At 40.5% G+C, this 14,623-nt stretch overlaps 1 protein-coding gene across 3 annotated transcripts in view; it reads left to right on the top strand.

Moving 5' to 3' along the window:
* The first annotated feature begins 8,572 nt into the window (after positions 1–8,572).
* The window catches only part of LOC108706534 (TBC1 domain family member 14), a 73,761-nt gene continuing 67,710 nt past the window's right edge, over positions 8,573–14,623 (top strand). Inside the window, exons 1-2 of one of the 3 annotated variants that reach the window (XM_018243033.2) lie at positions 8,573–8,723; positions 10,442–10,573. In XM_018243033.2, coding sequence (XP_018098522.1) covers positions 10,522–10,573 — 52 coding nt within the window. In that variant the 5' untranslated portion in view covers positions 8,573–8,723; positions 10,442–10,521. Of the gene's footprint in view, positions 8,854–10,441; positions 10,574–14,623 lie in introns of all 3 variants that reach the window. The other 2 variants (XM_018243034.2, XM_041579392.1) reach the window with 2 other exon arrangements.

Below are 14,623 nucleotides of genomic sequence, written 5' to 3'. Positions count from 1 at the left end.
TGTCTAAAAATTTCATATTTTATATATTGAACTAATTGCACCAAACTAAAGTTTCAGCTTATCAATAGCAGCAATGATCCAGGACTTCAAACTTGTCACAGGGGGTCACCATCTTGGAAAGTGTCTGTGACACTCACATGCTCAGTCTGCTCTGATTGGCTGTTGAGAAGCTAAGCTTAGGGCTCGTCACTAATTATCCAGCAGAAAATGAGGTTGGTCTGTAATATAAGCTGATGCTAAACGGCTGATTATTAAATTCTGATGCTAATTGCACTGGTTTCTGTGCTGCCATGTAGTAATTATCTGTATTAATTACTAATCAGCCTTATATTGTGACATTTCTATTCTATGTGTACTGTATATTGTGAGTGGGTCCCTAAGCTCAGTAAGTGACAGCAGCACAGAGCATGTGCAGTGAATCAGCAGAAAAGAAGATGGGGAGCTACTGGGGCATCTTTGGAAACACAGATCTTTACTGCTAAAGGGCTGTGGTTGACTTGGGCTGGTACAGAAGCCCAAAACATATTGTACAACATTTCTACCTACTTCTTTAGTTAGGCTTTAGTTCTCCTTTAAGTGGCATGCCCATATCCCTAAAGATTCCTTATGTAGAAAACCCCAGGTCCCAAACATTCTGGATGAAAGATCCCATACTTTTACTACCTTTCCTCAATATAATCAGGAACTCCACTCAACCCTCTGTACTGCTGGTAGCAGAGCATTATCTGTTGGGAAGTCCCTGGATGGAGCAGACCATTAGCAAATTGATTCTTATGAGACTCCATAAACTGACCTATATAGAGAGTTTGTGGAACAATCGTCCATTAAGAAAAGCTTTCTCATCTCATCTCTAATAAAAGCCATAGGATTCAAGCATTCCCACAAGCAGCCGATACTCATAACTGCCCTATTTATATAGAATGAATGAATCTATTTACTCCTCCTTAAAGGGCATGTAAAGGCAAAAAAATAAAAGCCCATTTTTACTTTCTTTAATGAAAAAGAAACCTATCTCCAATATCTTCAATTAAAAAATGTGTACTGTTTTTATAAGAAACCTGACTGTATGAAGTGAAATTCTCCCTTCATTTACTGCTGTGGATAGGAATTGTCAGACAGTCCCTAACTGCTGAGCAGGGAAACAATCATACTTATGAACAGCAGGGGGAGCCCCCGCCTTACTTCCCAGCCATGCAGAACTCAAGCAGCTTTGTTTATGACGATCCCTAAGCAGCCCAGACCACACTGAGCATGTGCACAGTCTTAGTCTTGCAAAGATGTATAACAAAGTTACAAGATGGTGACCCCCTGTAGCCAACTTTGAAAGCATAAATTATTTGTTTGATTAGGCTTGTGGTGCAGTAAGTTCATGTTTATATTTAGTATACAAAATACAGCATTTCTAGCCTTATTCTATTTTAGACTTTACATCTCCTTTAAGACGCATGGAAACCATTGCATTGTCCCCACAGCAAAATTGCAGACTAGGAGTTTTTATTAAGCCAGATCTGACTGAGATGCTGCATTTTTAGGGGTCCCTGCCGTTTTGAGTTGATAATAAGAACTAAAAGCATCATTGACTCTGCAGTATGTTTATATATGTGTGTATTTGTATGTATGTGACGTTAAATATATTTAAGGAGAAAGAAAGTCGTCTTGCACTTGGGTGTGCCAAATGTTAGGCACCCCAAGTGATTGTATTTACTTACCAGAAACCCTGGGCTGTTGCTCCTATCAGCAGAAAACTGCACTGGCCCAGGGTTATTCTGCTGATAGGAGCACCGGCCCAGGGTTTCAGGTAACTCAATACAATCACTTGCGGTGCCTAACATTTGGCACACCCAAGTGCAAGACGACTTGCTTTCTCCTTTAATGCAGCTTTTATATTTATTTAGCTGGAAAACATAGAATACCCAGTACTACCATTAATGTAGCATGCAGGCTCACAAAGGGTTAAAGCCCTCTAGAATAGAGATTTCATCATAAAAAGGGCCATACTGTATTAGCCAATCCTAGATTACGGACCTCATGGGTTTTATAATCTGTGAGTCTTTATTGTCAGATGACAATTTGTAAAGTGTCTGCCGATAATATACATAAATAACCTTTAAATTGTATCCTAATACAGGTATGGGATCTGTTATCAGGAAACCCGTTATCCAGAAGGTTGCGGATTACAGAAAGGCCATCTCCCATAGACACCATTATAATCAAATAATCCAAATTTTAAAAGATGTTTCCCTTTTCTCTGTAATAATAAAACAGTCGCTTGTACTTGATTCCAACTGAGATATAATTAACCCTTATTGAAGGCAAAACCAGCCTATTGGGTTTATTTAATGTTTACATGATTTTCTAGTACTCTTAAGGTGTGAAGATCCAAATTACAGAAAGACCAGTTATCCAGAAAGTCCCAGGTCCCCGAGCATGCTGGTTAATAGGTCTCATATTATATAATAATCTCCCCTATGCAGAGACTTATCTGAATAATGCCTTCCAGAAAGCCCTTACTTCCCAGTCATCTTCTAATCCATACAATAATCCATACAATAACATCAACAAACATAAAACATATGAACAGACTCAGTGGTCCAGATGTCTATACAGAGAAATAGTATGTGCTCACCAACCTATTTTGTGACTAGATATAGTGCCCAATCTTACCAAATTAAAAGAATTTTGAATAGAAATTTGAACATATTGAGAATATTATTTTCTAGATCAGTGATCCCCAACCAGTAGCTCGTGAGAAACATGTTGCTCTCCAACCCCTTGGATGTTACTCTCAGGGCCCTCAAAGAAGGAGCTTATTTTTGAATTCCAAGCTTGAAAGCAAGTTTTAATCGTATAGAAACTAAGTAAAGTGCCAAGTAGAGCCTCCTGTAGGCTGCCAGTCCACATAGGGGCTACCAAATAGCCAATCACAGCACTTAGTTGGCATCCCAAGGGACATTTTCATGTTTGTGTTGCTCCCCAACTCTTTTTACATTTGAATGTGGCTCACAGGTAAAAAAGGTTGGGGACCCCTGCTCTAGACACTAACTGCGTTGGACTTTGGTTTCAGAGCAGTTACTAAACGTACCCGGACCATAGGCAACACAGTGGCACAGAATCACGGGAAATGGGCTCAGCACAGACGTTGCCTCACATGTGAACATGTCCAGAAAACCAAATACTTTGTGTCCTCAAATACACACAAGAGGTGCACCATCAAACACTACATAAACGGCAACACTCCCTTTGTAGTATATCCCCTAGAGTGCTCAAACTGCAACATCCAATATGTGGATCAAACCATCAGACCACTAAGGAAACGCATTAGGGAACATATTCAAGATATTAAACAAAAATCCTGATTCAAATGTGGCAAGACATTTCAATCATTTCAAGACCAAATGGCATTTTTTCTTACATACAAGAATACCAGATGGCCTAAATAGCGAATATGACGAAACATGTTATAAAGTTGTTTAACATATGAAATATTCTGTTTTTTCCTGACCCGCACACAACCTCCCTGAGCCTGCGCCCGACTTCTGGGTTCCTTTTATAGACCCGCGACCGTCCCACCAACGACGTCACAAAAGGGGTGGGGCGAGCAGACGCAGCGTCTATAAAAGAAGAACCCGGAAGTCGGAAGCCGGCTCTGCAACGTGGCAGGTGGGGAGAACAGGAGAAGAGCTCAACCTGCATCGGCCCGCCATCCGTGAACAGGAGTGCGAGGTCGGCCTGAACCCGCCTGACCCGCGAGTATTGGGCCGGCCCACATATCACTATAGCCTTTTACCCTGAGACCTGACATAAGGGAACAATGCCCAGCTACCAAATGCCCTTAACTTAACTAGTTCTTTTAAATTTGGATTTTAATAACTCTATTAGTATATATTAGGGATGCACCGAATCCACTTTTCTGTATTCGGCCTAACCCCCGAATCCTTTGCAAAAGATTCGGCCACATACCAAACCGAATCCGAACCTTAATTTGCATATGCAAATCAGTGAGGGGTGGGAAGAAATTTTTTTACTTCCTTGTTTTGTGACGAAAAGTCACATGATTTTAAGGATTCAGATTCTGTTCGGCCAGGCACAAGGATTCGGCCGAATCCGAATCCTGATGAAAATGGCCGAATCCTGGATGAATACCGAACCGAATCCTGGATTCGGTGCATCCCTAGTATATATACATATTTATCTATATATTTTTTCATAGGTTTAATTTTCCTTGCTTCGATAGGGATGCACCTAATCCACTATTTGTAATTCGGCCGAATCCCCGAAAGATTTGGCTGAATACCAAACTAATTTCAATTTTTTTACTTTTGTATTTTGTGACAAAAGTCAAGTGATTTCCTTTCTCTCCTAATTTGAATATGCAAATTAGTATTTTGATTCGGTTCTGCCTGACACCAGGATTCGGCTGAATCCAAATCTTGCTGAAAAAGACGGAATCCTGGCAGCATCACGAACCGAATCCTGGATTCGGTGCATCCCTACTTTATACACTTATTTTTAAACTAATTATTTTTGTTATTGGATAGCAATCAGTGTTTAGTACTCAGTCACACAGGTCTAACTTTTTTATGACATATGGTGAATTTCTTCACATAATACACTTTGTTTATGTTTCACACTTTCTTAAATATTCACCCGGCAGAATTTCACATGCTGTACATAATTCCCTGCACAGAAAATAGCTAAGAGTAATATATACTGTATATAATATATAACATAAAATAATATAATACAAACTGTTTGCACTATTTTTCCCAAGATTGTGCATGAATTGCTGTATTATGTGTTCTTCTCCAATCAGACTGTTTGTCTCATTAGACTTTGTTTCTATTGGGAGTAACCTAGTAAGATATAGTTTATGTAGCACATTTCTATTGGTCAATGTCCATGTAATGAGGTCTTTTTCTGATTTGTCAAACCATTATGATGCGATTTATGTAAATTTTTAATTGGTCAACACCCTTTTAAAAGGAATGTACCAAGGGGAGACCTTTAGCATTCCTACAATGGTAATGATAATAAGGTACATACTTAGCTTTGGTTTGGGCAGATAACTCCCTGACATAATTTGGGTCCCTTTATGGAAAAAAAGGTTAAGAAACGAGTTTCAGAATAATCCGAAACTCCGGTCGCCTTGCTCCTTCTAACGATGGATTATTTGCCATGGTTACCTTCCATGATTCAAATAATCCTGGGCCATTCTTTATCCATCTCTGCTGATTCATAAGGCACAAGGGAACTGACAGCCAGAACAGCAGGTTCATGGTAAACTCAATTAAAGGATAAGAAAACATTAGAAACGAGCAGTAACCTGAATACTAGGGATGCACCGAATCCACTATTTTGGATTTGGCCGAATCCCCGAATCCATCTTGGATCCCGAACCGAATCCTAATTAGTATATGCAGATTAGGGATGGGGAAGGAAAAAGTGGGAAAAAATTGGTTTACTTCCTTGTTTTGTTACAAAAAGTCACGTGAAATCCCGCCCTCCCCACAATTTACATATGCAAATTAGGATTCGGATTCGGCCAGGCACAAGGATTCGGATCCTGGATTCGGTGCAGCCCTACTGAATACTCTCATAATTGTGCTCACTGAGCTCAGTGCTGAACTTACACTATTGCTGGACTTGTTTCCTAGGTAGTCACAGTCACCATTATAAGTATCTACCCAGCATTCCCTGGGAAAGGGCCCAGTGATGATTGCTATCAAATATATATCAACTGTATGACTAAATGCCGCCTCCTTATCATTTCCATAGGCAGTGCTTAGAGAAAACAGATTCCGTCGGGCCCCATTGTTTATACAGGTATGGGATCTGTTATCCAGAATGCTCGGGACTTTTCTGGATAAGGGATATTTCCGTACTTTGGATCTTCATACCTTAAGTATGCTAGAAAATCACATAAACATTAAATAACTTTAGCTTTCCCATTTCATTAGCCTTAATGACTGATCAGAGCTAACGTATAATTATATAGTGAATAAAGTACCCCCTTTTGTAAAATATAAGGATTTTATAAGTTACCGAGGAGTTTCATGACCATATAAAAACACGAGGCCGAAGGCCGAGTGTTTTTATACAGGTCAGGAAACTCCGAGGTAACTTCTAATATCCTCATATTTTACAACTGGGGGTACTTTATTTATTATAATACACAAGTTTCGGTGAGTCATGTGACAGAAATGACATCAGAACTCACCGTTTATAACTGATGACATCAGAACTCACCGTTTATAAGGATATAATTTACAGGATATTCATGGCTTTTGTGTATTATAAATGAATATACAGCAGTTGGTCCCTTTTTGGGGGAAGCTAAGCCTCCCTAAACTGTCACTACTCTCTGCCTATGACGGGGCTGTGTACCCCTTGTTTAACTTCAATGAACAGGGAGGGGAATTCACAAAAGTGGAGTAAATTGAAATCGGAGTAAGAAATATGAATGTAGCTATAAAAGCCTGACTTTGTGAATATGGTGATTTTGTGCTTTGACGTTAAAATTTCCTTTCAGGTGCCAATTTTTTTAATGTGGATTGCAATTTTCGACATGCTAACGATGGCGTATTGAATTTTCCAATTATGTGTAAAAAATAAGAACATACAAGTTAGGGATGCACGGAATCCACTATTTTGGATTCGCAAACGCAAACGATTCGGCCAAATTCCGAACTGAATCCGAATTTGCATATGCAAATTAGGAGTGGGAAGGGGAAAACATTTTTGCTTTCTTGTTTTGTGACAAAAAGTCATGTGATTTCCCTCCCCGCCCTTAATTTGCATATGCATATTAGGATCCGAATTCGGTTCGGCCGGGCAGAAGGAATCGGCTAAATCCTAATCCTGCTGAAAAAATCCCGAACCAAATCCTGGATTCAGTGCATCCCTAATACCAGTGCATTATACTCATTTAGATATAGAAGAATTGTGCTTCAGAAAGTAGTGTTTCAGGTTGATTTATTGAATATTTCTGTAAAAACCCTACTAGTCCCTCCCTTCTCTTCCTGCTCCCTGAATTCCCAGGCTGTGCAGGGGAGTCGGCGGCTCTCAGCTCACTGCACTGTAGGACAGGAACCAATCAGCAGCTAGAAGGACCTGATAGGGAACTGAAGCCTGTTTGTGCTTGTGTGACTGCAGGGCTGTGATTGGCTGTCCCCTCCTACTATGCTTCTGGCAGGGTCCGTTAGGAAACGCCCACTTCTCATTTGAAACTCGGACAGTGACCAGAGAACATCTATAGGGAGCTCCAATAAAGGGGCTATTTTTAAAGATAATATTAATTTTCAGCACCATGTAAAAGCAACACCTTATATTACTCTTAGTTGCCTACAAAATTAGGACATTTTGCTGTTGTAGGAAATTCAGAAAGATGGTGTTAAACGGGCAAAATAGCAACCCCCCCAATAAAACAAAAACATTTTGGTTTCGGGTATAGTTAGTAACAAAAATGGCGGCCACTTTATTCCTGTTTAACTGCAAATTCGTCTTAAAACCACTTCCCATCTGGCAGTGGACCTGACATGAATAAAAATGTCTTTCATTTTTTGAAAACAAAAAAAAATGGTGGAAATCCCCTTTAAAAAAAATAAATCTCTATAAATATTTCTTGAGCTAAACAGAGGAAATTGTGATTATAAAGCCAGTTTCAGTTTGCAGGCTGCACCAAAGTACAAACCAGCCAAAGTTTTTCTTGCCTTAATGTGCCAAGCCTACGTCTCCCAGTGCATGTTGGGTAATGAAGTTTCTGCTTAATTTGCCGACTGTCAAGTTGAATGTAAGACTACAATACCCAGCATGCAATGGGACTGACTTGAGTAGTTACCAGATTTTGGGCTCTGTACCCCAGTCTCCCGTCCCTCTTAAGCATTCTCACATTCTCACATTTTCCGGTGACTTTCCTCAATTTGACAATTTTGGGGCAAAAATCTAGTGGCCACAAAAATATTTAGTGGTTGAGCTGTTTTACCAGTATTTATTGAACTTTTCCTATTTTGCTTCATGGAATAATTTGTGAATCAGTGCAAATTTTCACATATATTCAATTATTTTTTAGAATTTTTTCACTGCACATATTGTGCTATTTTATGGCTAATTTTGAAGTGCCTCTTGGCTAGTTTTGGGCTGGTTTTGTAGCTCTCCAGTTTGCATCTTAAGCAATCTAGTAACTAGGGTCCAAATGACCCTAGCAACCATGCATTGATTTAAATAAGATACTGGAATATGAATAGGAGAGGCCTGAATAGAAGGGTCAGTAATAAAGAGTAACAATAACACTACATTTGTAGCCTTACAGACCATTTGTTTTTTTAGAAGGGGTCAGCGACCCCATATGAAAAGCTGCAAAGAAAAAGAAAAATAACTATAAAAAAAAAATAATGAAGACCAATTGGAAAGTTGCTTAGAATTGGCAGTTCTATAACATAATAAAAGTTACCTTAAAGGTGAAGCACCACTTAAAATGCCAGTCTGCCAGTGGGGCTGCCCTATTAACCCCTCCCGCTCCAGAGCGGCCGAGGAACCTGTGCGAGATGCAGGGGGAGCGGCTTCACACGGGAAAAGGAGGCGGCACGGTGTGCGGGGAGGGAGAGTTGAGCAGCAGGAGGAGGAGGGTCAGACACAGTGAGGAAGCGCCTCCCTTCCAGGAACAAACTGCAGCACCTGCCGCTGGGAGAGGAGGGCTCAATCGCACGCTGGGACCCCTGTGGCAGGTGGGTGAGCTCAGGGAAGGAGCTACAGCTCCATAGGCATGGGGACGGGGATCGTTCCATTATCGGGGGAGAGGGGGGGTTGCTGTGCTTAGGTAGTGAGGCAGTGGGGTGTGAAAAGGAGCAGCACAAGGTGAGGGCTCACACTGGCATGTTTACTTTGCAGGGATGGGCTGTGTGCCAGGCTGGGGGGAGAGGCCCTGCTACTACTACTACTGGGCACAGTGTAAGGGAGAAGGTACAACTTGTGCCTGAGAGTCACTTGCAACTTCTCATGTATTCCTCACACTCATTCCTCACACTCATTCCTCACACTGGTTCCTCACATACATTCCCCACATTCATTCCTCACATGGGCAGCACATGACAACAGCTTGCCCAGCATTATTATCCTAATCTCATTCTAATCTTATTACTGCTTCTCATACAGCCCTGCCTGCACATCTCCCACCTTGCTCTTGGGGGGATGCTGGGACTTGTAGTCCAACAAGGAGCTATAGGCTGCCCTTCCCCTGTGACAGGGTGTTAGTTAGATCTCACTCAGCCGGGGATTATATGTCGCCCTACCACTGTCACCTCAATAAACTTTCTCTTAAAGGGACCCACCTTTATATCCACCAATGTTCCCCCACGTTAGAAACTGAAGAGGACAGACCACACGTTGAATGATTTTGCATGTGCCCTTTAATATCCTGCCTCTCATTAATTAATTTATTTATTGTACATCTCAATTACATTGACATTTGGGTTTTGTTTGTTTGTGTCTAGTTACCATTTCATTATATAGTGAATAAAGTAGCGTCTATTGTAAAATATAAGGATATTAGAAGTTACAGAGGAGTTCCATGACCATAAAGGCAGAGTGTTTTTATACAGGTCATGGATCTCTGAGGTTACTTCTAATATCCTCATATTTTGCAACAAGGGCTACTTTATTTTAGGGATGCGCCGAATCCACTATTTTGGATTCGGCCGAATCGTTCTCTAAAGATTCGGGCGAATACCGAATCCGAAACCTAATTTGCATATTCAAATTATGGGTGGGAAGGGGAAAACATTTTTTACTTCCTTGTTTTGTGACAAAAAGTTACGCGATTTCCCTCCCCGCCCATAATTGCATATGCAAATTAGGATTCGGACGAATCCCAAACCGAATCCTGGATTCGGTGCATCCCTACTTTATTTATTATAATACACAAGTTTTAGTGAGTTGACATCACTACTCACCGTTTATAACTGATGACATCACTAGTCACCGTTTATAAGGATATATTTTACAAGATATTCATGGCTTTTTTGTATTATATAGTGAATAAAGTACCCCCTCTTGTAAAATATAAGGATATTATAAGTTACCGAGGAGTTTCATGACCATATAAAAACACGAGGCCGAAGGCCGAGTGTTTTTATACAGGTCATGGAACTCCGAGGTAACTTATAATATCGTCATATTTTACAACTGGGGGTACTTTATTAATTATAATACACAAATTTTAGTGAGTCATGTGACAGAAATTACATCACTACTCACCGTTTATAACTGATGACATCACTAGTCTCCGTTTATAAGGATATATTTTACAAGATATTCATGGCTTTTTTGTATTATAGCTGTATACTGACACTATAGGTATCGGCATTATGGGGGACGCTGTTTCTTTACCTCCCCCTGAACTCATGGTCGTTTTTGTTTCCTCTCTCTCTTCCTCTTTTGTGAAAAGCATTAGAAGAAGTTCAGCGGCACCGGCCTAGCATGGAGCTGGCACCCCTCTGCCCTGCACTCTCGCTCTCCCTGTAAACTATGTCCCAAGCACAACATGCACCCCAACAAAATGGAGGTCTCCATAGCCCAGGTAAGAAACTGCACCCACTGTATCCGGCTGGTTAACCCTTACTTAGCAAAGAACAAATGTAAAGTCCCTCGAGACTGAAAACCACCAAAGCTGCTTCCTGAGTGAGTCTGCGTGATCATATGAATAGGAGACGGCTTGAACAGAAAGATAAATCCGAATAATATTACAATTATCACCTCACAGTGTGTTTGGGGGGACAGGACTGTAATAATTCCACAATACAGTAGATCCCCCATTTTACGTTTTTCCGGGGACCAGAAAAAAAATGATGTAAAATCAGGGAAATTTATTAAGTTTAAGATATAGGTGGGACCACAAAACAACAATGTAAAATGAGGGAAAACTAAAAATCAAGGGATGTCAAATGGTGGTTGTACTGTAGTAGCAAATGTTACAGAACTCAGTGTCTTTCCCAAACAGAAAGTGAGGAGGTGCGTCAGGTTCATGTTAAAAAAGGGTGTTTGTTCTTGTTTCTCAATGTATTGACACATAGTAACAGCTATTTTATTGCCTATACTTCATTTCCTTCCCCACGCTCAAGGAAGATTCTATGTTTCCCGTGGGCGGGAGGCTCCTACCGCTGAGCCTCAGTTTGTTTTTGCCCCCTGTGTTATCTGGATTTGGTTTATTCTGTTCGGATAATTGCCCGTACGAATATATATTTTATATGCGGGCTCTCTATAAATAAACTATAAGGCCGGCTGTCATTTCTCCTGCAGGTTTTTGAGGCTGATGCCTTGGCTAGCTGGTTACACAGGTTTCATTTGGACAGAAAGGTCGAACTCAGTGGGCCTGTGTATTTTATGTTTTCAGCTTAAAGGGGTGGTTCAACTTTTGGTATGTTCTCGAATGGCTAATTCTAAGCAACTTTTCAATTGGTCTTCATCATTTTTTTTTTTATAGTTTTCTAATATCCGCCTTCTTTTTCTGACTCTTTCCAGCTTTCAAATGGGGGTCACAACACAGGCTACACATTTATTTTTATTGCTACTTTTTATTACTTATCTTTCTATTCAGACCCTCTCCAATTTATATTCCAGTCTCTTATTCAAATCAATGCATGATTGCTAGGGCAATTTGGACCCTAGCAACCAGATTGCTAAAATTGCAAACTGGAGAGCTGCTGAATAAAAAGTGAAATAACGCAATAACCACTAATAATAAAAAAAGCAATTGCAAATTATCTCTGAATATCACTCTCTACATCATACTAAATATATAAGATATATCTTATATAGTTTCAGCTCTCTTGGTTTCCACTGATTGGTTACCAGACAGTAACCAATCAGTGACTTGAGGGGGCACATGGGTCATATCTGTTGATTTTGAGTCTGAGCTGAATGCTGAGGATCAATTGCAAACTCACTGAACAATTATGTCCCATGTGGCCCCCCTTAAAGTCGCTGACTAACTCAGAGTTAGAGAGCTGAAAAAAAGAAGTAGTTTTCTGGCTATTATGTTACACATCCAGTCACTCCAGCCTTTATACATTACATTTTTGGCTAACTAACTATATTAGATACATTTTTTTTTTATTTTACACAGCCTATCTATTTACCTACTTTTTATTTTTATACTGAACTGTTCCTTTAAATGTGCCTGGGTCGTGGCAGTCGCTGCATGTTGCACACACCTGGCTGATGTATAATTCATAAGGAAACCCGTGGTGATCTACAAGTGGGAACACGCTGGAGCTGCTCAGCTTTGTTAATCGTAGCCGAAAGCAGACGAGCCAGCCTTTCAGTATCAGTGTGGGGGCCCTGGGAGTGGAAATTCCGGCTTTTGTTTGTATACAAACAGCTCTGCCCTATAGAGGCGCATTGAGTTTGCACAATAAACAAAATCCTCATGTGCCTGTGAGTATAACCTTTGTGTATGCAACCTGGTGGGCTTGTACTTGTAACCTTGCAGGTGTTAGAATGTTCTGTTATCTGGTGAGGCTCCTATAAACTGGACACATGTTAATTCCTCATCCATAATATGGATTTTAAAGGGTAAAGTTGGGATCCGTTCTCCAGAAACCGGTTAATCCTAAAATCCGTTATCCAAAAAGCTACGGGAAGCAGGTCTGGACTGAGAATTAAAATAGGCCCTGGCATTTCAGGTACACAGAGGCCCAAACAGCCCCCACCAGCCCACTAAATACTGACTTTCTATGGCACCTTATAGCAGCCCCTCTGGCATTTGCCAGAACCCACAGATTGCCAGTCCGGGCCTGACGGGAAGGCTGTCTCCCATATACTCCATGTTATCCATATAATCTAATTTCTCTGTTATAATAAAACAGTACCTTGTACTTGATCCGAACTAAGAGGATCTTGAATTATTTCTTGGACAAGCAGAATACAGATCCATTATTTGGAAAATTCCAGGTCCCAAGCCTTCTGGATAACAGGTCCCAAGCCTTCTGGATAACAGGTCCCATAGCTGTAGTATGAATAATGACACACATTTTCCCTTCCCCTTGGCTATTGACTATAATGTACAGGTGCTCACCACAGGCGTCAGTATTTTAATTTCCAAATTTTCCTATGATGTAATATTTGCTATTGAGGCGCTTCAGTGTTATGGAAGCAGCACAGAATCCATGTGGATAAGTGATTTGCAGCCAGATTGCTGACAAACCTGGAATGTCTTGTTTCTCGGCGTCCTTGCTCCCGGTGCCAGAGGCAATGAGAAGAGATGGGATATGCCAGATGCAACACGGAAACAACAAAGAAACAAGATTAGACTTTCCAGTTATGGATCCGTTACTAAGCAAGGTATCCGAGCAAACAGACTATTATCATGGCGGCGCTGCTATAATCATCATTCAGATGGCGGCTCTCACTGACGGCTGGCAGCATGGGTAAAAGATAAAACCCTATTAACATCAGTGTGTCTTTATTCTAACAGCGCTGCCATTATTTTAACTTATTATAATTTCATTTGATGGTTTACAGTAAAACTAAAAGCTAAACACCCATGTCGTGTCTGTGGGACATCCAAAGTAGTCCTTGAAGGGGTGCTTCACCTTTATGTTAACTTTTAATATAATGGCTAATTCTAAGCAACTTTTCAACTGACCTTCATTTTTTTTTTTTAGTCAATGTTTTCCCCATTATTTGCCTTCTTTTTTTCTACTCTTTCCAGCATTAGGGCAGAGACAAACGCTCAGATTCGGGAAGATTTAGTCGCCCGGCGATAAATCTTCTTCGGGACAACTATTCTCTCCGAACTGCCTCCCGCCATCTAGAATCTAAATCATCGGCGGGATGGCACTCGGATCGCTTAATTTTCCGAAGTCACCGGAAGTTTCTCTTGTGAAGGAACTTTGTGCGACTTAGAAAACGAAGTGCCATCCCACCGATCTACATTCTAGCCGGCAAGAGGCAGTCGGGGAGATTAGTCGCTCCAAGGAAGAGGAGATTTGTCGCTGGGTGACTAATCTCCCCGAATCTGAGCGCGTGTCTCTGTCCTTAAAGGAAAACTTTACCCTCAAAATTAATATTTAAGCGACAATTTAAATCAAATTAAGTTGCATATTAAAGAATCTTACCAAACTGATATATATTGTGTGCTGCCTCAGAGATCACCTGACCAGAAATACTGCAGCTCTAACTGTAACAGGAAGAAGTGTGGAAGCAAAAGACAGAACTCTGTCTGTTAATTGGCTCATGTGACCTAACATGTATGGTTTGTTTGTATGCACCGTGAATCCTATGATCCCAGGGGGGCAGCCCTTATTTTTTAAAACGGCGATTTTCTATTTAGGATTTCCCAGTGGCACATACTACTAAAAAAGTATATTATTATAAAATAAATTGGTTTATTTAGATGAAGCAGGGTTTTACATATGAGTGGTTGTGCAATATATTTTTATAGAGACCTACATTGTTCGGGGGTATAGTTTTCCTTTAAAATAGGGGTCACTGACCCCATTTAAAAAATAAATGCTCTGTAAGGCTACACATTTATTGTTATTGCTACTTTTTATTACTAATCTTTCTATTCAGGCCTCTCCTATTCATATTCTTGTCTCTTATTCATATCAAGGCATGGTTGCTGGGA

The sequence above is a fragment of the Xenopus laevis genome, chromosome 1S, assembly GCF_017654675.1.
Source record: "Xenopus laevis strain J_2021 chromosome 1S, Xenopus_laevis_v10.1, whole genome shotgun sequence".
NCBI classification, from domain to species: domain Eukaryota; kingdom Metazoa; phylum Chordata; class Amphibia; order Anura; family Pipidae; genus Xenopus; species Xenopus laevis.
The sequence above is the reverse complement of the archived record's forward strand: the minus strand, read 5'-3'. Positions and strand labels throughout refer to the sequence as shown.